Here is a 26,224-nt window from a genome sequence, read left to right as displayed (position 1 = left end):
TGTTTTTCTTCAAAGAAGTCTTTTAGAGTCACAGGATCAAGTGACTCCTCCTCTTCGGTTCCATTGTGCATGGGCATCGACTCCATTGTTAGATTGTTTTCTTTCCGCCGTCTGGTTCGGACGTGTTTCCTCTTGCTCCAAGATTTAGATTCGGAAAACTTTGCAAAACATTCTTTTCGTTGGTATTGTATCAATCGCATTAATATTCTTCAATCGACACAGCAGTTACCGTCGGGAAACAACTCTGTTCGCCCTTCGGGGCGCATGCGCCCAATTCGGGCCTATTCAGGCCGACCGCGTGGAGAGCCACCTGGAACGGACTCCATTCCATTTCTGCCCTCGGTGCCACACGAAGTACCCATACACAGACCAGCATCTGGTTTGCAACCTCTGCCTTTCTCCAGACCATCGGGAGGAAAACTGCGAGGCCTGTCGATCCTTCCGATCGAAAAAGACTCTAAGAGACAGAAGAGAAAGAAGGCTCAAAATGGCGTCCAAGAGTGGAGAACATTTCGACGTAGAAGAGGAACTACTGCAGACAGCGGTCTCAGTCCGAGATTCGGAGTCAGCAAGAACCTGAGGAAGACAGACCCGTCACAGCCGCCCTGCATATGAGTACGTCTGCCCCTGCACCCTCACATAAGAAAAAACAGAAGGCCTTGGGTACGCCACTGCCGGAAGGCCATGGCTCAGCCCGAAAAAAAGACTGTTGGTGACCGACCCCCCAGTTCGGCACCGAAAAAGGCCACCCCTCCGAAAACCTCAGAGTCAACAAAAAGCTCCATCTCAGACTCCAGTAAACAGCCATTTTTGGAGTCGAAAATAAGAAAACCTGTTTCGGAGCCAAGACCTTCCTCATCCTTTTCGATCCCGAAAAAACGCATTTCAGAGCCGAAAAAAACAGCATATACAGAGGAACATGGACGTTCTAAAAGACTTAAAGAAAGCCACAAAACCTCTGAGGAGGAGTCAGAGGTCGAACCAATACTTCAAATTATGGATGAGAGGCAGTCTAGTATCCACATCCATAAAGAAGCAGGGGGAATTATCACAGCGCCTACTTTAAAAACAAAGAGGAAGCTAGCATTTCAGGACAAATTGGACACTATGCAGCCCCCAGCTAAGGTGCCAAAACAGAAAGAGAAGCCAGCACCTCCTCAGTCTTCTCCTCATTCTCCTCCTCATTCTCGCACCTACCTAGCTCTCCTCACAGCAGCCCTACACCAATGCATTTGCCAACTCATTCCTCTGACTCACAACAGGACACTGTTGATCCATGGGATATTTATGACCCTGATCCCATCCCGAGCAACGATCCAGACAGCTACCCCTCTAAACCATCACCATCTGAGGATACTACTGTATAGAGCCAGGTCATAGCTAGGACTGCAGCCTATCATGGGGTTACAATGCATACAGAACCATTAGAATAGGATTTTTTATTCAACACATTATTCTCAGCTCATTCTACAGTAGATACCAATGCCTCCCCATGCTCCCAGGCATGGTAAAACATGCAGATCAAATTTTTGACGAGCCGGTAAAAGCACGCATTATAACACCTAGAATAGAAAAGAAGTACAAACCTGCACCTTCTGACCCTGAATATATCACCCATCAGATACCACCTGATTCTATTGTGGTAAATGCCGCCAGGATGAGAGCAAATAATCAGTCCTCAGGAGATGCACCCCTTCCTGATAAGGAAAGCAGGAAATTCGATGCTGCGGGGAAAAGGGTTGCATCCCAAGCGGCAAACTCACAAGCACTACTACCTCGTTATCATAGAGCCCATTGGGACGAGATGCAAGATATAATACGACATCTCCCCAAAGAACATCAAAAAGGGCTCAACATGTAGTGGAAGAAGGGCAAGCTTTCACAAATAACCAAATAAGGTCTGCCCTAGATGCAGCATATACAGCTTCAAGGAGTGTCAACACAGCAGTCACTGTTCGTAGACATGCATGACTCTGATCTTCTGGATTCAAGCCAGAAATACAACAGGCTGTGTAAAACATGCCCTTCAATAAAAAACATATTTTTGGGCCAGAGGTAGACACAACAATAGAAAAGCTACGAAAAGACTCAGACACAGCTAAAGCAATGGGTGCACTCTATTCTACACCATATAGAGGGTTATTTCGTAAACCTCAATTTCGAGGTAGTTTCAGACCACAGCTCTCAGAGGCATCAACCCCCCAAACAAAACCAGCCTACCAAACACAGTACCAACGAGGTGGATTTAGAGGTACATATAGAGGACAATACTCCAGAAATAGGGGAAAATTCCAGAGACCTCTAAGCAGCCTGAAACACACCCAAAACAGTGACTTCCCTCACTCCCTTCCACTCCACATCTCTCCTGTGGGAGGAAGACTACAGCACTTCCACACACATTGGCAAAATATCACCACAGACAACTGGGTGTTGTCAATTATCTGCAATGGTTATTGCCTAGAATTGCTAAAGACTCCTCCAACTATTCCACCAAGGTTTCACAAGCTAACCACAGAACACACAATTCTGTTACAAGAAGAGGTCCATTTTCTACTACTCAAACAAGCAATAGAGCTAGTTCCACAGTCTCAGATAGGAACAGGAGTTTATTCACTATACTTTCTAATTCCCAAACAATATGGCACCCCCAGGCCAATATTAGACCTCAGGCCCCTCAATCTTTACATCCTGTCAGAACATTTTCACATGGTAACTTTACAGGATGTTATCCCACTGCTACAAAAACAAGATTTTATGACAGCTTTAGACCTCAAGAATGTGTATTTCCACATACCCATCCATCCTGCCCACAGAAAATACCTCAGGTTTGTCATTCAGGAAAAATACTACCAATTCAAAGTCTTACCCTTTGGAATAACAACAGCGCCAAGGGTATTCACAAAGTGCTTGGCAGTAGTGGCAGCTTACCTAAGAAGACACCATATACATGTCTTTCCATATCTAGAGGATTGACTAATAAAATCAATCAGTCGTACCCAATGCCAAAATCATACACGTTATGTAATACAAACCTTACACACACTAGGTTTCTCAATAAACTACCAAAAATCACAACTACAACCGTATTTAGGTGCGATACTAAATACTCAACAAGCTCTAGCATATCCAAACACACAAAGGATACAAGCTTTCCAAAATCTAATTCCACAAATACAACCAAATCAACAATACACTGTAAGATTTGTCATGACAATTCTAGGAATGATGGCATCCTGCACTGCGAGTGTTCCTCACACAAGATTAAACATGCGGCCCTTACAACAGTGCTTGCACAACAATGGTCACAGGCACACGGTCAACTCCAAGATCTAGTGTTGATAGACCGCCAAACATATATGTCCCTTCATTGGTGGAATTCTACCAATCTAATCAAAGGGCGGTCATTTCAAGACCCTGTGCCTCAGACCATACTTACAACAGATGCATCAATGATTGGTTGGGGAGCTCACCTAAACAATCACAACATTCAAGGACAATGGGATGTCAAACAGAAACAGCTACACATAAACCACTTGAAGTTATTAGCTGTCTTTCTAGCACTCAAAGCTTTTCAACCTCTTCTCACACAGAAGAATGTTCTTATCAAAACAGACAATATGACAACCATGTATTATCTTAACAAACAGGGAGGGACACATTGATCCAAACTGTCCCTTCTAGCCCAAACAAATTGGAAATGGGCAATCCACAACCAAATTCATCTATTAGCACAGTACATCCCAGGGATAGACAGTCAAGTGGCAGGTTTCCTCAGCAGAAATCACCAACAAACTCACGAATTGGAGATTCATCCTCATGTACTTCAAAAGTACTTTCAAAAGTTGGAAACACCAAACATAGACCTGTTTGTAAAAGCGAAAACACAAAATGCCTAAACTTCACATTCAGACACCTACATCCCCTGTGCAAGGGCAATGCTCTATGGATCAATTGGTCAGGGATATTTGGGTACGCTTCACCCCCTCTCCCACTCCTTCTGTTTCTAGTCAACAAGTTGCATCAAACTTCACTCAACATGATACTCATAGCACCAACATGGGCATGTCAGCCGTGGTACACAACATTACTAGATCTATCTATAGTACCGCACTCCTAACTCCCATGCATACCAGATCTGTTGACACAAAACAGAGGTCAAATCAGACATCCAAATCCCAAAGCACTCAACCTAGCAATTTGACTCCTGAGGTCATAGAGTTTGGATATTTACAACTCCCATCAGAATGTATGGAAGTTATTAAAAAAAGCAAGAAAACCCACTACTAGACAGTGCTATGCAAACAAATGGAAACGTTTTGTATATTACTGTCAATCTAAAAATATAGACCCTCTTACAGCATCAATACAATATATTGTATGCTATTTACTTCATTTACAAAAATCTAATTTAGCATTTTCCTCAATAAAAATACATCTTACTGCAATTTCTGCACATTTACAAAATATACAACATAGCTCTTTATTTAGAGTTCATATCATTAAAGCTTTCATGGAAGGCTTAAAACACATCATTCCACCCAGAACACCACCAAATCCATCTTGGAATCTGAATATATTGCTTACAAGACTTAGGGGTCGACCTTTTGAGCCAATGCACTTGTGTCAAATTTAATTTCTGACATGGAAAGTTGCCTTCCTAGATGCAATCACTTCTTTAAGAAGAGTAAGTGAAATCCAAGCTTTTACTCTTGAAGAACGTTTCGTCCAAGTACACAAACATAAAGTTGTACTAAGAACAAATCCAAAGTTTCTACCAAACGTTGTGTCACTTGTCTAATTTAAATCAGACAGTGGAACTGCCAGTCTTCTTTCCACAGCCAGATTCTGTGGCAGAAAGAGCTCTACATACATTGGACGTCAAAAGAGCTTCAATGTACTATGTAGACAGAACTAAACCATTTAGAAAGACTAAACAACTCCTTGTACCTTTCCAACAACCACATACAGGCAATCCTATATCAAAACAAGGTTTAGCAAGATGGATTGTAAGGTGCATCCAAACATGCTATATCAAGGAAAAAAGACAGCTTTTAATTACTCCCAAAGCACATTCTACCTCATAGAAAGGTGCAAGAATGTCTTTTTTAGGGAATATACCAAATGCTGAAATATGTAAAGCAGTGGTCATGGTCAACACCCGATATACTAAACACTACTTTGTAGACTTATTATCACAACAACAAGCCACAGTAGGTCAAGCTGTTCTAAGAACATTATTTCGAACAACTTCAACTCCTACAGGCTAGCCACCACTATTTTTTGGGAGAATAAACTGCTTTGTACTCAATGCACAGCATGTGTGTCTGCAGCTACACATGCTATTAAACGGAAAATGTCACTAACCCAGTGTACATCTGTTCGTGGCATGTTCTGTAGTTGTTTAAGTTAACACATTTGTATATACATTTACATTTGCATGGACATCTCTTGTTTTATATCTATATACTCTATCACTCCTTCCTTTACCCTCTGCGGGAAAATAATCTAACAATGAAGTCGATGCCCATGCGCAATGGAACCGAAGAGGAGGAGTCACTCGATCCCGTGACTCTAAAAGACTTCTTCGAAGAAAAACAACTTGTAACACTCCGAGCCCAACACTAGTTGTCAGAATCCATATGCACAGCATGAGAATCTGCAGCAGAACATGCTACGAACAGATGTATACTGGATAAGTGACATTTTCCATATATATATATATATATATATATACACACACACACACACACACACACACACACGCTTACAAGACTACTCATATAAAATTAGCTATGGCTTGACCTCCAACCCTGCACCCCCAACCTGCCCTCACCCACCTCACTCTGCTCCCCACTCGTCTCTCTGCTGGGAACAGACAGGGGACTGTGTTGCCTGACAGTAAGAGATACATTACTTTAATTAATGCATAATTTGTAGGGTCTGTTAAAGAAGAGCACACCTTGAATTTATGCTTTCCTAGATTATCTGACCTTTGACCCAAAAACCTGGACATTTATGTAATGACCTGACCTTTGTCCCAAAAACCGGGACAATTGTTTAAAATTAAGAGAAGCGTCGGGACACCGGGACTGCCCTCTAAAAACCAGGACTGTCCGGAAAAATCCGGGACGTCTGGTCACCCTAGCTTAGATACAGTTTGCTGCCGCAACTCTTTGTGCAGAGATTGTATCAGCGCCACTGCATCTCTTTTGTGTCCTGTATGGGAATCTTCTAACACTTCATGGAGAACTGTTGTCATAAGAACATCTCTCAAGCTATCCAGGTGACTCAAACCATATCATATGCTCTGTGGTTGGGCGGGCCCGGCCTTTGGCATGACTTGGGCAGTTGCGTGTCTCCAGAGGACGCTGTGTGTCTTCGTAATCTAACTTTTTTAAACAATTTTTTCAAAAGAGTTTTCAAGCGTGCGACAGGAACATAGATAATATCTGGGTCCATAGAAGTAATTTTCCTTTGAGGGAATTATTACTTAATGATACACAGCTATTTCTAGGAGCAGATAAAAAGAAACTTCGGAAAACACTTTGCCGCCTGCTGTTAGTAGAAGGCTTCATAATTTACAACATTTTTGGAACATTATTTGAGATATGGGTTATATATTTTTAGGCTGTTTTCATAAAAATTTCCTTATTAAGAATAAACCTCATTTACTGGGTGCAAAACGTGCATTGATCTGCATTGAGGCACACTGAATGATTTGCTTCTTTCCTGTGGGCACTGCCCCTTCTTAGTGAAATAGCACTCACAGATCTTTGTTAATCAGGAGACGGATTGGGATGTAGGACCCCACTGGAGTGGTGACCAGCTGCTGTTGCAAATTACTTAATTAGCGAAATTTAGAGGCTCAGCTGTATGGTGACCCATCACTATGTGGGTTTTATTAGTTTCAGCCCAAGCAAGTGATAAAACAAACTTAGTGTGTCTTTTATTGTAAACCGAGCCTAGTTGCCCATGCACGTTTATAAGTGTTACATTTTTAGTCCATCATGTGGTGGGCTAAAACTGTAAGCTTTGGAGTGTTTGGATACCATACACCCAATGGCGTGTTCTCCACCCAGGAGGCTTTTTTCTCAGTTGTGTTAAACCCACCCGCCCCCACCCTTTGTGTGTCTCAGGCAGCTGGAGGAATCCGTGACTTAACGCTGCATTTTCCCATGATCAGTTGCATAATCCTTCAAGCAGAGTAACATCTTTTATGACCCCCTCACCTCTATGAACTGACACAGTTTGGAACACTAGGTGAATTACAACGAGCAAGTAAAACCAAACAGCAGGTTCATCACTAAATGATGTAGCTGCTGTTGTGCTTTACAGTCAGGAGGCGACCTTAGCGAGCGCTATAAGAGAGCACCGCGCACCTTGCTATGTAATGTTTCAGTTTCAAAAGATTTAAAAATAATTATGCCACTATCTAATTAACTGGTAGGGATCTTACAGCCTGCATCTACTAAAACATGATTAACGACTTTTTTTTGTAGCTAATGCTGCTTGCATTTTCTACCTATCCTCCTGTCTTTAGAATCCTAAACGGGACATGCCTATTATATTTCCTCAATTTGTGTACATTTTGCTGTCTTAGAAATACGCTTTCTGAAGTCCAGATCAAGCAGTGTTAGGAGCAGGTGCACTTCCGTTCGTTTTCTTTAAATTAATCTGAACTTCTCGTTTTGCAGATTATTTCTTTCCCTGCACCATTCTTGTTCTGTGTAGCGGTGAATGCCCTGTATTCTAAGCTGCTTGTGCTGGGAGGGAGTTGTATTGTGATATGACTGAGCGCTCCAGCGGCGCTTGGGCAGCAGGAGCTGGGCCTCGTCTGAGAATGAGCAGGCCTTTGCTCCTTCTCATACCACATGTGTGGACTACCATTTTAGTGACCCAGCACACCGGAACTACTCAAAAGGCGAGGGCACAAAGCAGCCCCTTTGTCAAAAAGTAACTTCAGAAGGGGAACCCAGGCTCAAAAGAAAAGTATGAAAGGAAACCACTGCCAAACAAAGCTTTTGGCTATAGTAGCATCTTACCTGGGCCTTATTATGAAAGGTTGCGCTGGATCAGTGCTGAGCTGTGTGCCTCTTTTTTCTGTGGATAGATGAGATGACAGTGCATAACAAAAATTAGTGTCATTCACTCTGATTTCCAAATTAATTCCATAATCACTTGATTCAAGTCAGCCAAAGAAAAAAGTCTATAAAGTATCCCTGACATCAACTTCAAAAAGGAAAGTCACTGAGATAATCCATATAATATCTAACTATTTATTCAAGACACATTTCGTATAATCTGTGTTTGTCACCTCATATAATTACAGTTAAGGAACATATAACCAACACAGCCAACACGTCTGCCCCAGTGGCAGCAAAGCCTGGGACTTTTTCAAGGCTGAAGCAGCAGATAGCATTCATCACATGTAAATAATGGGCAAAATGACAACATTATTCACAATAGGTAAAAGAACCAGGATTGAAAATAATAGAATGAAAGAGAAAAGGAAAGGAAAGAAAAGAAAAGAGGCAAAAAAACAAAGCATCAAATTACAAATAAGTAAGGAACAAACAAAAAGAAAATAAAGAAACATTAAGGATTACTAAGTAATAAGTTGATGTAGATATGTAGGTGATAATTGCCTGGTGTAACACCCCGTGAAGCTAAATTAAAACAGTAGTTTTGTGAAACATGTCTGCGGCTGTGTGCTACTGTGAGAAAGTAGCCTCTTTCTAGCCTTGTTACCTCCACTTTTGGCCTGTTTGTGAGTGTATGTCAGGGTGTTTTCACTGGCTCACTGGTATCCTGCTAGCCAGGACCCAGGGCTCATAGTGAAAACCCTATGTTTTCAGTATGTTTGTTATGTGTCACTGGGACCCTGCTAGCCAGGACCCCAGTGCTCATAAGTTTGTGACCTATAGGTATGTGTTCCCTGTGTGATGCCTAACTGTCTCACTGAGGCTCTGCTAACCAGAACCTCAGTGGTTATGCTCTCTCATTTCTTTCAAATTGTCACTAACAGGCTAGTGAGCAATTTTACCAATTCAGATTGGCATACTGGAACACCCTTATAATTCCCTAGTATGTGGTACTGAGGTACCCAGGGTATTGGGGTTCCAGGAGATCCCTATGGGCTGCAGCATTTCTTTTGCCACCCATAGGGAGCTCTGACAATTCTTACACAGGCCTGCCACTGCAGCCTGAGTGAAATAACGTCCACGTTATTTCACAGCCATTTACCACTGCACTTAAATAACTTATAAGTCACCTATATGTCTATCCTTTACCTGGTAAAGGTTAGGTGCAAAGTTACTTAGTGTGTGGGCACCCTGGCACTAGCCAAGGTGCCCCCACATTGTTCAGGGCAAATTCCCCAGACTTTGTGAGTGCGGGGACACCATTACACGCGTGCACTACACATAGGTCACTACCTATGTGTAGCTTCACAATGGTAACTCCGAATATGGCCATGTAACATGTCTATGATCATGGAATTGCCCCCTCTATGCCATCCTGGCATAGTTGGCACAATCCCATGATCCCACGGGTCTTTAGCTCAGACCCTGGTACTGCCAAACTGCCTTTCCCAGGGTTTCACTGCAGCTGCTGCTGCTGCCAACCCCTCAGACAGGCTTCTGCCCTCCTGGGGTCCAGCCAGGCTTGGCCCAGGATGGCAGAACAAAGGACTTCCTCAGAGAGAGGGTGTTACACCCTCTCCCTTTGGAAAAAGGTGTCAGGGCTGGGGAGGAGTAGCCTCCCCCAGCCTCTGGAAATGCTTTCATGGGCACAGATGGTGCCCATTTCTGCATAAGCCAGTCTACACCGGTTCAGGGACCCCTTAGCCCTGCTCTGGCGCGAAACTGGACAAAGGAAAGGGGAGTGACCACTCCCCTGACCTGCACCTCCCCTGGGAGGTGCCCAGAGCTCCTCCAGTGTGCTCCAGACCTCTGCCATCTTGGAAACAGAGGTGCTGCTGGCACACTGGACTGCTCTGAGTGGCCAGGGCCAGCAGGTGACGTCAGAGACTCCTTCTGATAGGCTCCTTCAGATGTTGCTAGCCTATCTTCTCTCCTAAGTAGCCAAACCCTCTTTTCTGGCTAATTAGGGTCTCTGCTTTGGGGATTTCCTTAGATAACGAATGCAAGAGCTCATCAGAGTTCCTCTGCATCTCTCTCTTCACCTTCTGCCAAGAAATCGACTGCTGACCGCGCTGGAAGCCTGCAAAACTGCAACAAAGTAGCGAAGACGACTACTGCAACTCTGTAACGCTGATCCTGCCGCCTTCTCGACTGTTTTCCTGGTGGTGCATGCTGTGGGGGTAGTCTGCCTCCTCTCTGCACTAGAAGCTCCGAAGAAATCTCCCGTGGGTCGACGGAATCTTCCCCTGCTACCGCAGGCACCAAAGAACTGCATCACCGGTACCCTGGGTCTCCTCTCAGCACGACGAGCGAGGTCCCTTGAATCCAGCAACTCTGTCCAAGTGACTCCCACAGTCCAGTGACTCTTCAGTCCAAGTTTAGTGGAGGTAAGTCCTTGTCTCCCCACGCCAGACTGCATTGCTGGGAACTGCGACTTTTGCAGCTACTTCGGCCTCTGTGCACTTCCGGCGGAAATCCTTTGTGCACAGCCAAGCCTGGGTCCACGGCACTCTAACCTGCATTGCACGACTTTCTAAGTTGTCCTCCGGCGACTCCTTTGTGCGACTTCGGGTGAGCACCGTTTCACTCCTCTTCGTAGTGCCTGTTCCGGCACTCCTGCGGGTGCTGCCAGCTTCTGAGAGGGCTCCTTGTCTTGCTCGACGCTCCCTCTGTCCCCAGACGCAATTGGCGACATCCTGGTCCCTCCTGGGCCACAGCAGCATCCAAAAACACTAACCGCACGACTTGCAGCTAGCAAGGCTTGTTGGCGGTCTTTCTTCAGGAAAACACTTCTGCACGACTCTCCACGGCGTGGGGGATCCATCCTCCAAAGGGGAAGTCGCTAGCCCTTGTCGTTCCTGCAGAAACCTCAGCTTCTACTGTCCAGTAGCAGCTTCTTTGCACCCACAGCTGGCATTTCCTGGGCATCTGCCCATCTCCGACTTGCTTGTGACTTTTGGACGTGGTCCCCTTGTTCCACAGGTACCCTCGACTGGAAATCCATTGTTGTGGCATTGCTGGTTTGTGTTTTTCCTGCTGAATTCCCCTATCACGACTTCTATGTCCTTTGGGGAACTTTAGTGCACTTTGCACTCACTTTTCAGGGTCTTGGGGTGGGCTATTTTTCTAACCCTAACTGTTTTCTTACAGTCCCAGCGACCCTCTACAAGGTCACATAGGTTTGGGGTCCATTCGTGGTTCGCATTCCACTTTTGGAGTATATGGTTTGTGTTGCCCCTTTCCCTATGTGTCCCCATTGCATCCTATTGTAACTATACATTGTTTGCACTGTTTTCTAATACTATTACTGCATATTTTGGTATTGTGTACATATATCTTGTGTATATTTGCTATCCTCATACTGAGGGTACTCACTGAGATACTTTTGGCATATTGTCATAAAAATAAAGTACCTTTATTTTTAGTATATCTTTGTATTGTGTTTTCTTATGATATTGTGCATATGACACTTGTGGTACTGTAGGAGCTTCACTCGTCTCCTAGTTCAGCCTAAGCTGCTCTGCTAAGCTACCATTATCTATCAGCCTAAGCTGCTAGACACCCTATACACTATTAAGGGATACCTGGGCCTGGTGCAAGGTGTAAGTACCCCTTGGTACTCACTACAAGCCAGTCCAGCCTCCTACAGCTACCACAACTATATGGGAACAAGGTTAAGAACAAGCAACTAAAATTGTGCTGTGATCTGCAATAATAGAAAGACTAACCAAGAGAGGTAAAAGAAAAACTATTTTAAATTGATTCTAATATCATGTTTGATCTTGGTGTTCAAGAGGCTATAAATATATAAATAAAAAGACTAGTTGGGTCTTAGAGGAGAAATTTCTCCCTGGCAAGATAGAAGGTGAAGTGTAGAAATCCAACATAAGTCTGGATTGGGAAGTTGGAGACAACATAAAGTGTGATCTGCGCTCAGTAATCCTTCTTGTGTCTGCACGGTCAGTGTTCAATCCTCCAGCCGCGTCTTCTTTCAGGATAAGTGACCACTTCCATTTCCTTGACATCTACTTTTAGTTTTTGCCTGCAGGTTGCTATTTGATTAAATAATGTGAGGCAGATGTACTAAAGTATTGTCATTCATAGTCACATAAGTTAGTTTTTACAGCAGTTTACAATGTATAATGAATGACTCACACAGGAATTAGCTTGCTGGCTGCCCAGCTGCTATCATAAGACAACCTCTATTGTCGGGCCAAGCCATACGCTATCCACAACTGTGTGAGCACAGTTGTCCATCTTTTGTTTTCATGGCAACTGACATCATGGTCTGGCAATGGTGCTAATTTCAGTCATAGTCCAAATGGAGCCCCCCCAACCTTGGTGTCTAGTGTAGCGGCACCGGTTGCACTGCCTGAGAGCTGGTACTGATTAGTTTTGTTGTGGCTTATGGTAAGTAGTCTAATATTGTCTGCCTCGTAGTCGGCTCTATGACAGTACACTGAAAGGATTAGGCTCTGTTTGAGGAGCTGTTGGAGAGGAAATGAAATATGAAGAAATTACAGTGTAGGCCTAAACTTTGCGTTTGCGTCAGAGAGGTGAAGGGTTCAATTGAAAACAGAATGAATGACCAGCAAGGTCACGGATAAAGGAAAACCCGTGTTTGTAAGCATAAAGGATTTTATAGTTTTAAGCACATAGGCACGAATTATGTTGCCTCAGTAAATTAAAAGCGTGATTGAAGAATGGGTGCAGGAAACTGAATTAGCCTAGGATATGCAAAAACTGATAAGAGATCTTGGGAGCAGAGTGATAAAGCACACACACACAAATACACATGCATTCAAGAGTAGTGAATGGTTAGTTAGTTAAGCCCTGTTAAACCTGTAATAAAGAATGTATAAGAAACAGGTTAAAGGTTAAGGACACCGGTAATGTGATTTCCCAACAAGTTTGTAATTGCTAAACGTCCTGATTAATCTTTTGTATTGTTCATACTGACCATATAAGTGACTGCCTGTGAAGCAGCAAATAGAGACCAGCTGTTTACCTGTATGGAGATAGCTATTCTCCGTGCAGCGATAGTAAAAAAGCTGTGGTTTACCTTGCCAAGAGGAATCCTGTCTTTTTTATCTTAAGTTTTCCCGCAACATAGCACAGAAAAAAGGTTGTGTTAAATAAGGAATCCTGAGAAAAGTACAGCTATGTCATCTAACCAATTAAAAACACAAATAAGCCATGCCTTATTCAGTTCACACAGGTGATAAGGTTAGTCACATACTAAACAGGCAGAAGAGGTAAGTACATTGGTAGGTTGGCATGTAGTTCCTCTGGCAGAGAGAGCACATTGTGCCACACGGGAAAAAGCAAGAACTGTGTAATATGCTACCTGAGAACATTTGTTTCTCATTAGAGCATTACTTATGCCACCTGTTCAGACATAATTTGTGCATAGTTGCTTCAAATGTACTTTAATATATTAATTAATATATTAATATATTAAAGTGGCTCCTATTAAGTGCTCATGCATAATGAAAACAAATACAGGCGGCTTTGCTAGGTGGGGAGAATTTGCTGTGGAGTCTCAGTCGCAGATGCACAAAGCCTGTTGTCACTCCCAAAAGCCTCAAAAGAAAAGGGCAACTATTGTATGGAATAAGATAAGACAGAGGAATCGAATAGGTGAAGTGCTGGTTGGGCTATACAAAAAAGAATAAGGTGAGGCTTTAACAGCCCCCCAAAAACTAAAAAAATCAAGAGTGCAAATATCAGATCGTTGTCACAAACCTCCTGGACATAGGGCGCCTAACAGCAAGAAATGTACTCATTGTAGACTTAAGCATGCGATTTTAGTATATTTCCAACATTTTAGAGATTCATGAATATTTTCAGGAGCAGTCCTGGAAATCTATGTTGCTCCAAGATTACCCATGCTGCTTATACTGCGGATGATCTGCAAGGGAGATATTAACAGCAGTAAGTGTAGCAAGCCATCAATATTATAAAATAAATTAGCAAATAGATAAAAGAGCTATACCCATTTTCCACGATTTAAAGTCATATTTATTGTTATACACTAAAGTGTGTTTTTAAATGTCCAGGTCAATAGAAAATTATGAAAGGCTCAGTGCAGTTTAACCAATGTGGTGTAGCAGAGTAGCACCCTCTGAGTCCTGCCTCTCTTCTACACAGCGTGGAATCCTTCATTCACTGGCCTCAGCATGCCAGTGGTGGAATATTTGACAAAAAGAGCCTTTTGGAATGAGATTGAAATTTATAACCAAATCTAAAAGTCCTCAACCATCAAAACATATGAAAAACACTGATTATCCCCTTTTATGTTAATGCCAATTTTGGTACAACTGTTATGCTTCAACATCGTACAAAAAACCTACATAGGAAATTAACATCAAATAATCATCCTTCTGAAATGATTTAATATCCACAATCCTCTTTCATTCAATTGAGCATCTTCGTGCAGCTATTGCCAAATATCGGAGGCCACACAATTTTTTTTTTTTAGTTTTGCACAGAATAGTGCTGGTCTGCAGGTACTGATTCAATCTGCCTTCACTAGCTGCAGTAGACAAAAAAGCAAGACTGATTATGGTATGGGTGGGGTAACCGAATGGAGCTGATTGTATATTGCCTTAACCCCATTTACAGGGATACTGGAATGTATTTAGGCCCTGATTTATATTTTTTGGTGCAAAACTGCACTAATGCAGTTCTGCACCAAAAAGTTTAGCACCGGCTTGCACCATTTCTGTGTACCAGCCAGGCACCATATTTATGGAATGGTGCAAGCCGGTGCAAAGGGTGGGCTAGCGTAAAAAAAAATTGACGTTAGTCGGGTGGGGCTGGAGCTATGGAAGAAGGGGGTTTTGCACCAAAAAATGACGTTAAGCAGGTTCGATTTTAAAAAATGACTCTAACCTGCCTAGAGTCATTTTCTGATGCAAAACCATCGATACCACGTGATTCCTGTCTTACAAAAGACAGGAGTTGTGCCCACCACCCCAATGACCGGCACAGGGGACCAGAGTCCCCTGGTCATGGCCATTGCACCCAGTGCCATGTAGGGGGGCCCATTTCAGGGCCCCATATGGCACTTTAAAATATAAAATGCAATGCTTACCTGTACTTACCTGGGATGGGATCCCCCATCCTCCGCAGTCCCTCTGGTGTGGGGGGGTGTCCCTGGGGGCTGGGCAGGGCACCTGTGGGCTTATTCCATGGTGTTCCACCATGGAAATAGGCCCAGGTCCCTTAACACCTGCCCTGACCCAGGCGCTAAAAAAAGGGGCAAAGCAAGTTTTGCACCATTTTTGACCTCTCCTCCCTCCCGTGCACCATTTTTGCACGGGAGTACAAATATGGCGTTTCGGCCACAGAGTTATTTTATGCACGGGAATGCCTACCTTGCATCTCATTAAGGCAAGGTAGGTTTTCACTTCCAAAAAATGACTGTAACTCTATAAATTTGCCGCTAGACAGGCCTACCGCCAAATTATAAATATGGAGTTAGTTTTGCACAGAATTAGAGTAAAAAAAATGACGCAAATCCGGTGCCAACAGAGTATAAATATGCCCCTAAGTGCTCTCAGACAGATTTCTTAGATTGAAGGATCCACAGGAGCTGAAACTTAAAATGTATTGTGGTGATTAAACCAAGTAATGTCTGACACAGTTCACCAAACTTTCAGTTAGCAGAGGTACCGGCTCCTTCCATGCTATGACAGAGCATATAGCATTAATGTCGTAATTTTCATTGCATTGCATGATCTGTAAATATTAAAAAGGGGACATTAGGGGTGAGGAGGAGGAGACAGAAATGGAGTTCGATATAAGGTGAACAGTGGTTCCCCTTCACAGTCAAAACTTGTGTCAGTCTAGACTACTTGGTGAAGGCACTCTTTGTCTGAGTGCCTTTGTGCTGGTTTCATTGTTGAGTGCCGCAAGGGTGCGAGGGATCAAAAACACACACCGCTTACGATCTTGATCTGGCCATCTTTGTCAATTACTCACTTCCCTCGAATTCGAGCTGAGGGAATACAGAAAGTCATAAAATTTATCAGGTTCTTTGTATTCTGTTGATCTTCTATTCCAGAAGACCATATTAAATGTCAGAGTGCCTCATCTGAGGGTATGGAGGGTATAGTGCAAGGAACTTCTTCCTCTTAAAATCTATATTTTGACATTAGTCAGCTGACCCATAGATGAAACAGAACTGTCTGCCATGTGTCTTAGTGACCCAGAGTATGAATCAGGTCTGTTGCTGACACAAGATGATTGGTCCTTGACGATCAGTTGTAGATGGGCAACTTGTCCATCTTTGATGGGGCTCTCTAACATTGTGGTGGTTCTGGAAATATATTATTTTGCATAGGGATGAGTTCTTATAGAAAATCTCACATCATCTCTACTGGCTTTCTCCAAAATGCCATATGCAGAGATATTAGCCTAGCAGCAGGGGTCTTCTAAACGCTTGTGCCTTAAGGACAATATCTCCTGTCACCAGTTTGAGTTTTGGTTGTGTTTGTCTGCTACATCTTCAAGGTACTCCTTATTGGTGTTGAAATGTACGAGAAGAAGCCGGTTACTTCTCCTTTGGAAGACATGTTGGTCACTTTATTGCCCACTGCGCCCACTTTAGTTCTAGTGCCATAGATTCCAGAGTCCAGAGTAATTCCTGGCATCTTTGGAAAAGTGGTATGTCCAACTGTTTACTTTCAGTGAAAGCATCCTTAAAGAGGAGTTGTGGTGGCTTCATTGAGGACATGATTTTCCATTTCCCACAATGATGAAGTATGTTATAAAGGGCACGGTTTTGGCTTGATCCATATTGACTTCATTCACTTCCTCGCACAGGTGAGTCTGAGAATAGTATGTTCTATAGTTGCCTGGGCAGTGACGTAAGAAGCCATGTATTGGCATTATTCACTAAGTTGTGAGCATTACAGGGTGGTCAGGTAGGGAATGGTGACAAATTGGTGGTGCCCATGCTGAAACTAATCAATATTGTTTTGTAATGTTCTTTAAGGCGTTCCATCTGTGTTTAGAGCTTGCTAAATTTTAGAAAAGTTCCCCAAAGGGAACATTGTAATATTTTTCCAAAGGAAATATCTTATGATGCCCTCACCACGGTAAGGTACCAGGAATCAGAAAATTCACACAACCTGTGACAGTGAGTGTCAGTTGGCCTCTTCAGCAAATCAGGTACTCATATTTGTGTGCAGCACCATCATGAGCAGAAGAGTCAAGGCAGAATCGGTGTTAGGACGTTATAGTCTAGTGGGACAGTGAATGTTAATATCAGAATGTGCGTATTCGCTATACAATAGTCCTCTCCATTTCCTGTAAGGCCATTGTCAAGCGCCCCAACAGTCAACTGCATCCAGTCCTAGATTTGAGTCTGAACCTAAGTCTGGTATCCTTGGGCCAGTCCTTGTCTTAGTGCATACGGTGATGGCAGGGCAACATCTTCCCAACAGAAGGACTCCTTATTGATGCCAGGCCATCACGGGCTCCCCTCCCACTGCTATCTCAGGGTGCCCCCTTCTTGATGGGCACGCACGGCATGTGTAGACCCAGCAACTGCAGAAGCAAGCCAAAGGATGCAGCTGTATCGCCAACTGGCGGGTCCTACCAAAGTTTCTACCTTTCAGCTGATCCCGCTAAGCCTAAGAGCGTTGGGATAGTTCTTTTTGTTCTGCATTCAGTGACACCAGCCTGTGTCTCATGTGGGGCAAGTCTAGCGGGAGAAGATTCTCACACGGCTCCGAGTAAAGCAGGTGAGTCTGAGGATTGGAGGTTAGCTGATTAAAGCAGCATTGATTCTTTGACACAGCCATTCACCATGATTCGCCTTATGGCCTCTCTTGGTTGGGCACAGGACCGGCAGAGGCCATCGGCAAGCAGAGATCCTCAAAAAGCAGACACAGTGGACATGCCCATCTCGCTTTAGGTTGTCCAAACGCTACAATAATGTGTGACTGCAACAAGACCGGTTCAGAGCAAAGGTGCAGGGGTTCAGTGAATCTTTTCTTTTTCACAACTCATAATGCTTCCTCAAGTAATGCATTTTGTGGGTGCTCTAACCATTTAGAATATTTGACAGTAAATATCTCCCTTCATATGTCATGACAGATAGAACATTTTCACTGAAAAAAGCAAGCTGTGGACTTTTAGCTATAAGTTGTGCAATTGGTAGAGGTGGATGAGCTCTGGCTCACCTCAAGATCCTTTTGGACCCTCCAGCTCAAAACAAGCCAAGCTTTCATGTGGCATCTGCCTGTCAACCACGCTCAAATGTCATGCACCAAGAAATAAAGTGAAAGCATTAATCCTTGATAAAACAAAACAGGAGCGAGAAAGAGGTATCCTTCTAGTGGCTGAATTACACAATGTGAACACAGAAAACCTCGAACCAGTCCTGGCTTCCCTGCTCGGCCAAAGTATGTGGTCGGAGGCAAACATTTTATTTCCCCGTCTCCTCTTTCTTCTCTGTGACCTATGAGGCAGACTACCTTCAAATACCCGAGTTCAGGAAATGAGCTCTACAAAAAACGCTTGTGTTTGATTTAATTGATTGCAATGTTGTTCCATGCTTCATAACAACTTAGGCCACATATGTAGTGCACATGACCATTGACTTTCCTCTTCCTTCATGGGGAGGCAGGAATGTCTCTAAATTCATGTTTAAAACGATCACTTTTAGTAAATACCGTTGAATGAGAGCGAGTGACATATCTGGCTGAGCTGCCACCTTCGGAGCTGGGGGAACCAGGTTTGAGTCTGGGCATCGGAGTCAGCTCAACATCCTGTGATTCTGGGCAAATCACTTAGGGGGTTATTCCAACTTTGGAGGAGGTGGTAATCCGTCCCAAATGTGACGGATTTACCACCAGCCGTATTACGAGTTCCATAGGATGTAATGGACTCGTAAAGCGGCTGGTGGTATATCCGTCACTTTACCGTCACTTTTGGGACGGATTACCACTTCCTCCAAAGTTGGAATAACCCCCTTAGGCCCTCATTCTGACCTTGGCGGGCGGCGGAGGCCGACCGCCAAAGTCCCGCCGTCAGGTTACCGTTCCGCGGTCAAAAGACCGCGGCGGTAATTCTGACTTTCCCGCTGGGCTGGCGGGCGGTCGCCTTCAGACCGCCAGCCAGCCCAGCGGGAAAGAGGCTTCCACGATGAAGCCGGCTCGGAATCGAGCCGGCGGAGTAGGGGCCCTCTTACGGGGGCCCCTGCAATGCCCATGCCAGTGGCATGGGCACTGCAGGGGCCCCCAGGGGCCCCGCGACCCCCCCCTACCGCCATCCGGATCTCGGCGGTCCGACCGCCGGGATCTGGATGGCGGTAGGGGGGGTCGGAATCCCCGCGGCGGTGCAGCAAGCTGCGCCGCCGCGGAGGATTCAATGGGGCCGCGGTACACTGGCGGGACCCCGCCAGTGGTGCCGGTCCGACCGCGGCTTTACCGCCGCGGTCGGAATCCCCATTGGAGCACCGCCGGCCTGTCGGCGGTGCTCCCGCGGTCCTCCGCCCTGGCGGTCAAAGACCGCCAGGGTCAGAATGACCACCTTAGTCTCCTGTGCCTACAGTTCAGTGTGTTGAGACCCTCACAGACAATTTACAACTTTACAAATCCTGGAATATTATTATTTATTATTAATGCAGGAATATAATCTGATGTACTACGGTGAAAAAGATTCTCCATTTTAAAGAAGCAGACTTTTGGGATTTTGAAGACCTGCATCTTATTTTAACTGGTTATTTGCCTCGTTTTTTACCTGCGAGCTATTTTCAGGGCTCTGCTCCGCCTACCCAGATCCTTGTGTCGGCTGTGGTCAATTTGTTGGCTCGCCCACCTACGCTAGTGTGCCATTTCAAACGCGTGGCGAACAATCTCTGAATATCTTTATTATTTGTCTAGCATATGTCCCAACTATCCAAAGTTCTAGAGCTTTTGTCGGAAGAAAAAGAAAACGTTAACATGTGCATCCAGCTCGTGGTAATGCTTGCAGTTTCTGCCACCTGCTGGAAGCTTCGTCGAAGAGACTTCATTCAAAAATATCCGTAAAATGATTTTGTGCACACACATCAAAAAGCAATTTTGTAGCCATTACATTGACAGACCTAAACGAAGTGTTAGATTATCACCTATATTTATTGCAAGTAAAGACTTCAAACAAGGATTTATGGCTTAAATGGTATATTTGTTTAGCAGGTAAACTGATTGTAATTTGCATTCTCTTAGTAAAACGTAGCAATGTCAGAAACCCAGCTTTATTACGACCGACAGCTACAGAACGTTGTTGTGTTCTAATATAAAACAACCATAAAAGTAAATACACATTAGAAAGAAGAAGCAGATTACGTGGGCTCCTCGGAGTTCCCAAGTATTTTTTTGCAGCCTTGACAAATGCTGTTGTAGTATACATTTGAAGGCGGGCAAGTCTTTTGTCTGTTGAAGATATGGGGGCAAGTCTTTCGCATTTTGTCTCCAAACTTGCAGCTTTGCCATTTAAGGATTATTTCCCTTTCTTGTTTGATAGGAGTCTAACTTTAGTGAGGAAACGGGCCAATAAGATACTTTGGAGTTTTATCATTGATCGTTTTCTAAACCACAGTATGTGATGATTTTTTCAGATCTCCCTTGACATAGCTGCCAAGGTTTCAGATCGCCATGTGTGACATGTTCATAATTTCAGTGTAATTATGAGTGACATTTCAACGACTGAGTGACACTTTCTCATGAGCAAAATCAAGCAGTGAAGACGAGGGAAACACATAAATATCCGATATTGCACTCATTTGACCAGCGAAAAACTCTAAGAAGATCTGAAAACTGCAGCAAAGCACCAGAAATGGATCTTGGCAGGCAGTGGCCGGGCAGCGGCGCCGCGGTCCGGTGGGCTGGGTCAGTTGCTGTGATCATGATGCTTCTGCATCAGTGACTCCGAAGTGGTGGCCAGTCTCAGCCAGCCGCTGCTAGGGTCAGGAGACGCAGAGGGGGGTCTGGCAGGAGGCGAATGAATCTTGACTCATGGCAGGACAGATATGATTACATATTTTCTCCAGAGGCGAGCCCAGCCCACTGGGCCAGGGCCAGCAGCCCAGCTGAGATGGCCACCCACAGCACAGACCAGAGTCAGCCACGGTAACGGGCTGGCAGATCAAGGGAATTCAATATTTTTTGCCTGCTGGACGTGGCTGCAACGAAGCATCTGATCCGACTGGTGGTTCCGACCATGGAGGTTCACACCCCACCGCCGGCCACCACCACCAGAGCCTGCTGCGGCAAGCAAGGGGGTCGGAGTAGGATTCAGACTCTGCAACTGTGGGCATCACATAAACTTCTTGAGGTTGCCGCCAAACGAAACGCAGCCCAAATCAGCAATGCCGCAAGCGCAGTAGCAACTATTCTGGTCATTGGACGCTCACTAACAGTGATGCCAGTTTTGTAATGCGCGTATGTCAGCTGGGGTGGCAGGCGGGGGCAGGGGGTCACTGTTTCTCTGTTCACACTTCACTTAGATACATTGTAACACAGCGTGTACTCAATTGTGAGTGAAGCTAGAGCCAGCAGCCTTTAGCCTGCCGGAAGAAGGCAGTGCACAGCACACTCAGCCCAGCACTGCAGCACAGTTGTTATCTGCATTATAGGCCACTCCCCTTAACAGCTGAGGAGGTGATATAATACATGGTTTTCCATTTTGGTGCGTTGATGCAGATCACCACACTGAAATCTGTTAGACTCATGCCTGATGCGTGATACTTGGCAGGGCTGCCTTGATATACAAAGGCACACACCTTTAGCCGTCAGATGATTTGCTCTGATCTGTTTTGGACTCTGCAAATTGAGGACCTCCTTTTTATGCAATCCTATTGTCACGCAGTACTGCGGTCAGGACAGTGTGAAAGAGTATATTAGCAATTTATGGCGAGAAGCAGATAGCAAAGAGCACATTTTTGACATGGCAAAAAGGTGGCCTTTAGCTGATGTAACCACTGCGTGGAGTTGAGGTGCAAGGTATGCCACCCAAACAATTGAGGCTCCCAGGTTGTGGACTACCTGAACAGGTGATGGAGTTGGTTCGAGGCCTGGAGTCCTATTCAGCTCATCTACTGAATTGATGGCGTACTTAGTGGTATCATTTCTGTCTTACCACTATTTAGGTAGTGCCCATTCTGTGCATTCAAAGTTTCAAGGCTCTGAGATAGTCTGGCTTTGTGTTTGAATTTCCATCCCTCAGGATTGGAGGACTCATAATTCTGATGGGGCCTGTAACAACAGTCCCAAGGGTCAGCTTTAGGGCAGCACGACGAGTGCGGCCGCACTGGGCGCCCACCAGTAAGGGGGCACTAAGCTCGGTGAGGGGGCGCTTTGTTCAGCAATAACTTACGATTTAAAAGCACCTGCTACAGTGTTCCATGGGCTCCAGCTTTTAGGCAACAATAAAAATGTCAAGATAAATCTTGTGATTATTGTTCCTGCTAGAGAGAGAGAGATCGAAGTTTTGACTAGTGGCAGTTTCGACACGCTATAAAATAGCGCAGAGGGTTAATACGCCTACCGCACAGAACAGATCTGTATTTTATATTTATAGCTGAGAGGATTAGTAAGGCCAACCTTTACCAGTGCTTTAAAACAAATGAAAATGTATGTGAGAGAGGCAGTGGAGAGATGAGGGGCACTTTTGCTAGGTGGTAGTGAAAGAATTTGAGGAGAAGGTAATGGGAGGGGAAGGGGTGCCAAAAAAGATTGTCGCACCGGGCACCACCAGTGCTAAAGCCGGCCCTGGCAGTCACTCTGGGCCTCAGTACTCAAATCAGTCATCAGGTGCAGGCCGTCCGCATATAACTCACAAGAAGGTTTTTTGTTAAGTGCACCACAGAGAACATTTAGAGATTAAACAATAGGTGTGAAATGTCCAAATCCTGGCATATTCTACATTCTAACATTGAGGGCTGTCAGCAGTAGTTGTGAAGTTTTACATATTGTGTACTCTTTTTGAGAAATGATTTAACTATGACCAATTTTGCTTCTAATATTAAATAGTTGTCCTAGTCTAGTAAGGGTCAACGGTCCGAAACATCAGAGGCTATCAGGGGCTATGTGTCTGCAACAGTGAGGCTCTGATCTCTCAGCCCTAGCCCAGTGTCTTCTCCATTCATAATAGTGACAATCAACAAATGTCATATCAATAATTTAAGTGACTACTTGTTGTAACCATGTCTACGTCCTAGTTATTGAACGCCTTTATTCTTGAAGCGAAGTCCATTCACTTTAACGACAAGGTAAAAGTTGGGGACCTCAGTACCACAAAGACATAGTAATGAGTTGTCTGTCAGACAGTTGCACAAACAGCACTGTAAAATCTCCAATTCTATGTCGCTTTAGAATTCAAAGCTATTGATTTTGCATGTTACACTATGCATTTTGGTTGTGGACAATCGTTAAAAACACATACACCTAGTAATGCAATGCTTACAAATACGAATATGATTCTTATTTATGCGTGTCTCTATAGATTTTTTCAAACAGGTTGTCAAAGATTATTCTCAATAAGTATGAATATTGCAAATATTGAAAAAAAATGCATGTTGTGCCACTGATTCTTTAGTGTCTCCGTTCTAGGTCGAGATATGAGTGGACTTTAAAAGGACTAACACTTAAATTGACTATTCTTAAACTTTATTTCCACAGCAACTGTACTGAAAGCACTACTGAACAGGATAGGTCACTGTTCTCCAAGCTCAGTGGAGAGGCTAAGTGGGTCGCTTCCATGAACTCAGAATCGCCACTTACCAGCGCTACGTCGATGCAGACCAGTTTTCCATCAGGTGTAAATGTACCACAGCACTTATCGGCCACCGTGGCAGACCTCCAGGACACCGACCAGCTTCCTCTGGCACATCAGAACAGCACTTCAGGAGAAAGAGCCCATACGCAGCTTTCAGAAAGTAGTCCTCTCTCTTCTGAAAGCTTCAAGACCATGCAAGTGAAGGTGAAGCCAATGACTCAGGAGGAAATCAAATCTGTGAAGTTAGCAAAGGAGATAATCAGCAGGGATAGGTCCTTGGCAGACGTCTTGGATCCTGACTCCAGGATGAAAACAACTATGGATCTGATGGAGGGCCTTTTCCCAAGTGGCAGCACTTTTCTGAAAGAGAAGAGGAAGAAGACACAGACACCAGGGAACTCCGCAGCCTCTAAAGAAGACAAGTAAGTGAAGCTTTCCTCTGGCCCTTACTTAACAAATTAGAAATACATCTGTACTCCTGTGCACATTGTATAATCGTTCATGTGTAGTATGGCTGAGTTTCATCAGCAGGCCTTCAAACACAGTAAAGGTGCACAATCTTGAAGCCCAAAGAGCCATAAAAAGTAGGACACATCATTTTGTTAGTAGCTTCGTTAAAGAACAAGGCTTTACATTTGTTTGGAGCTCCAAAATTAAAGGGCCGTTTTTAATAAGAACAATGCATATGGTTAGTTACAATGGGCACCTTGCGGTGACTTACATTGGTTGTTGGAACTGTGAGATGAATTAAACAGACTTGATGATATACAGCCCAAGGGGGTTAAATTGTTGACGTTCCTGTAGAGAAGTTGGAACTTAACGCGACAGATCAAAAATGTAAAATTATATGGTTAATATCCGGTACCCTCACAAAATCAGGCTGAAGACAAATTCATTCTAGCAAAACATCAGTGTTCATGTGTTGTGTTTTACCAGAAACTGCCACTTTTGTTGTGATGTTTTAGTGAGTACCAGGTGGAAGCTCCTGTAAAGGGAAACCAAAACACATCAGTTGCTTGTCTGCTCATAAATACACGAGAGTACCGAAGGTGAAGACTTCAGACTTTCATGTTAGGCATTTTTTTTATTTTATGAACTTTGGATTCAATAGAGGCATGGCCAGTGTTGTAAGAACCCTGGTTATGTGAAGAGCACATTACTGAGTGGAGTATGCCACGTTCAGGGGTTCGTCCAGTCTTCTCTGTCAGTGCTGTGTGGCAGTGTCTCACTTGTTATTGCTAGTTGTATCAATGCTTTCCTGCCCGCACGCTCCTCTGTTATTCTCCTGGGTTTCTGGACTAGTGTGCCTCGATGTTGTCATCTCACTCTCTCCCTTCAACCTTTCAAAGGGCGGATTCCGTCCTTTACGATCAGGCTGCTCCTCTGCTCCGGAGTCGAAGGTTTGTTGCCGGCTGCTTCCCCCCACAGCCACCATCATATAGATTCATCAGTGGCTCTGCAAAACCTGGCAGCTGGCATTTGGACTTCCTTTGTCTTGTACTTTCTGAAGGAAGTCTTGTTCCCAAATTATGATTTTGTATAACACCCTATAGCTAAAGTTCACAACACTCGAGCACCTTTCAGAAAATCTCACAGTTAGAAATGTTATTTAGCATAGTTTAAACCAGAAGTCAAGTGTGTTAAATCCAAACCAGAGGTCCTCAGCTCTAAAGGGAGGAAGTTCAATCAGCCTTGAGGTGGAAGGCGGACAGGACCACGTGAGATCTTTCTTTGATGAAAGAGACGTTCTCATGAAGAAAAGTCTTTACTATCTTTAACAACTTTTCACCTGTGCGGAAATCCTAATGGTGTCTGGAGCAGGAGCTCTTGAAATCGTCTACTTCCATTTATTGCCACAAGACAGGGGCTGCCAGCCCTGTTCCACTTATTGCAAAGTTACTTAACACTTACATCCTAAAGTCTTGACTTCAGGTGTCTGTGGATCATGGCATTATTTATTTTTCGTAAAGAAATACTGCAGACGCTGTGGATCGAGCTGACTGTCGTTCACACAACGATCGATCACTACTTCCTAGCTAATTAAAAGCTCTGAAATTCACTTACTACAGGCTTTCATTTAAACAAATCACATGTTGTCTGATTTGAGCAAGGGTTTGTTTTCAACATCTCATGGAACAGAAAATGTCCGACTAACAGAATGTAGTGACATCATAGTAAGAGGTGTTTCGCTTCACCCCACTATCTGCTCGGCATGACTTCAACCTCAGTCAGCTTTCCTATCTCATCCTTGTTCAGTAGCGTTAGATACAACTCTTCTCTTGTTATTTGTATCGCTTTGAGTCCAGCTCTAT

General features: G+C 44.2%; 1 protein-coding gene across 4 annotated transcripts in view; it reads left to right on the top strand.

Annotated features, from left to right (window-relative positions):
• Window positions 1-26,224, top strand: part of SHROOM3 (shroom family member 3) — a 318,758-nt gene that overhangs the window by 233,952 nt on the left and 58,582 nt on the right. For all 4 annotated transcript variants that reach the window (XM_069236827.1, XM_069236829.1, XM_069236828.1 and 1 more), the window contains one exon: window positions 23,816-24,334. In XM_069236827.1, coding sequence (XP_069092928.1) covers window positions 23,816-24,334 — 519 coding nt within the window. The remainder of the gene's footprint in view (window positions 1-23,815; window positions 24,335-26,224) is intronic.

This window comes from Pleurodeles waltl, chromosome 1_2, assembly GCF_031143425.1.
Source record: "Pleurodeles waltl isolate 20211129_DDA chromosome 1_2, aPleWal1.hap1.20221129, whole genome shotgun sequence".
NCBI lineage: Eukaryota > Metazoa > Chordata > Amphibia > Caudata > Salamandridae > Pleurodeles > Pleurodeles waltl.
Note: the sequence above shows the minus strand (reverse complement) of the source record. Positions and strands in the feature narration are given on the sequence as shown.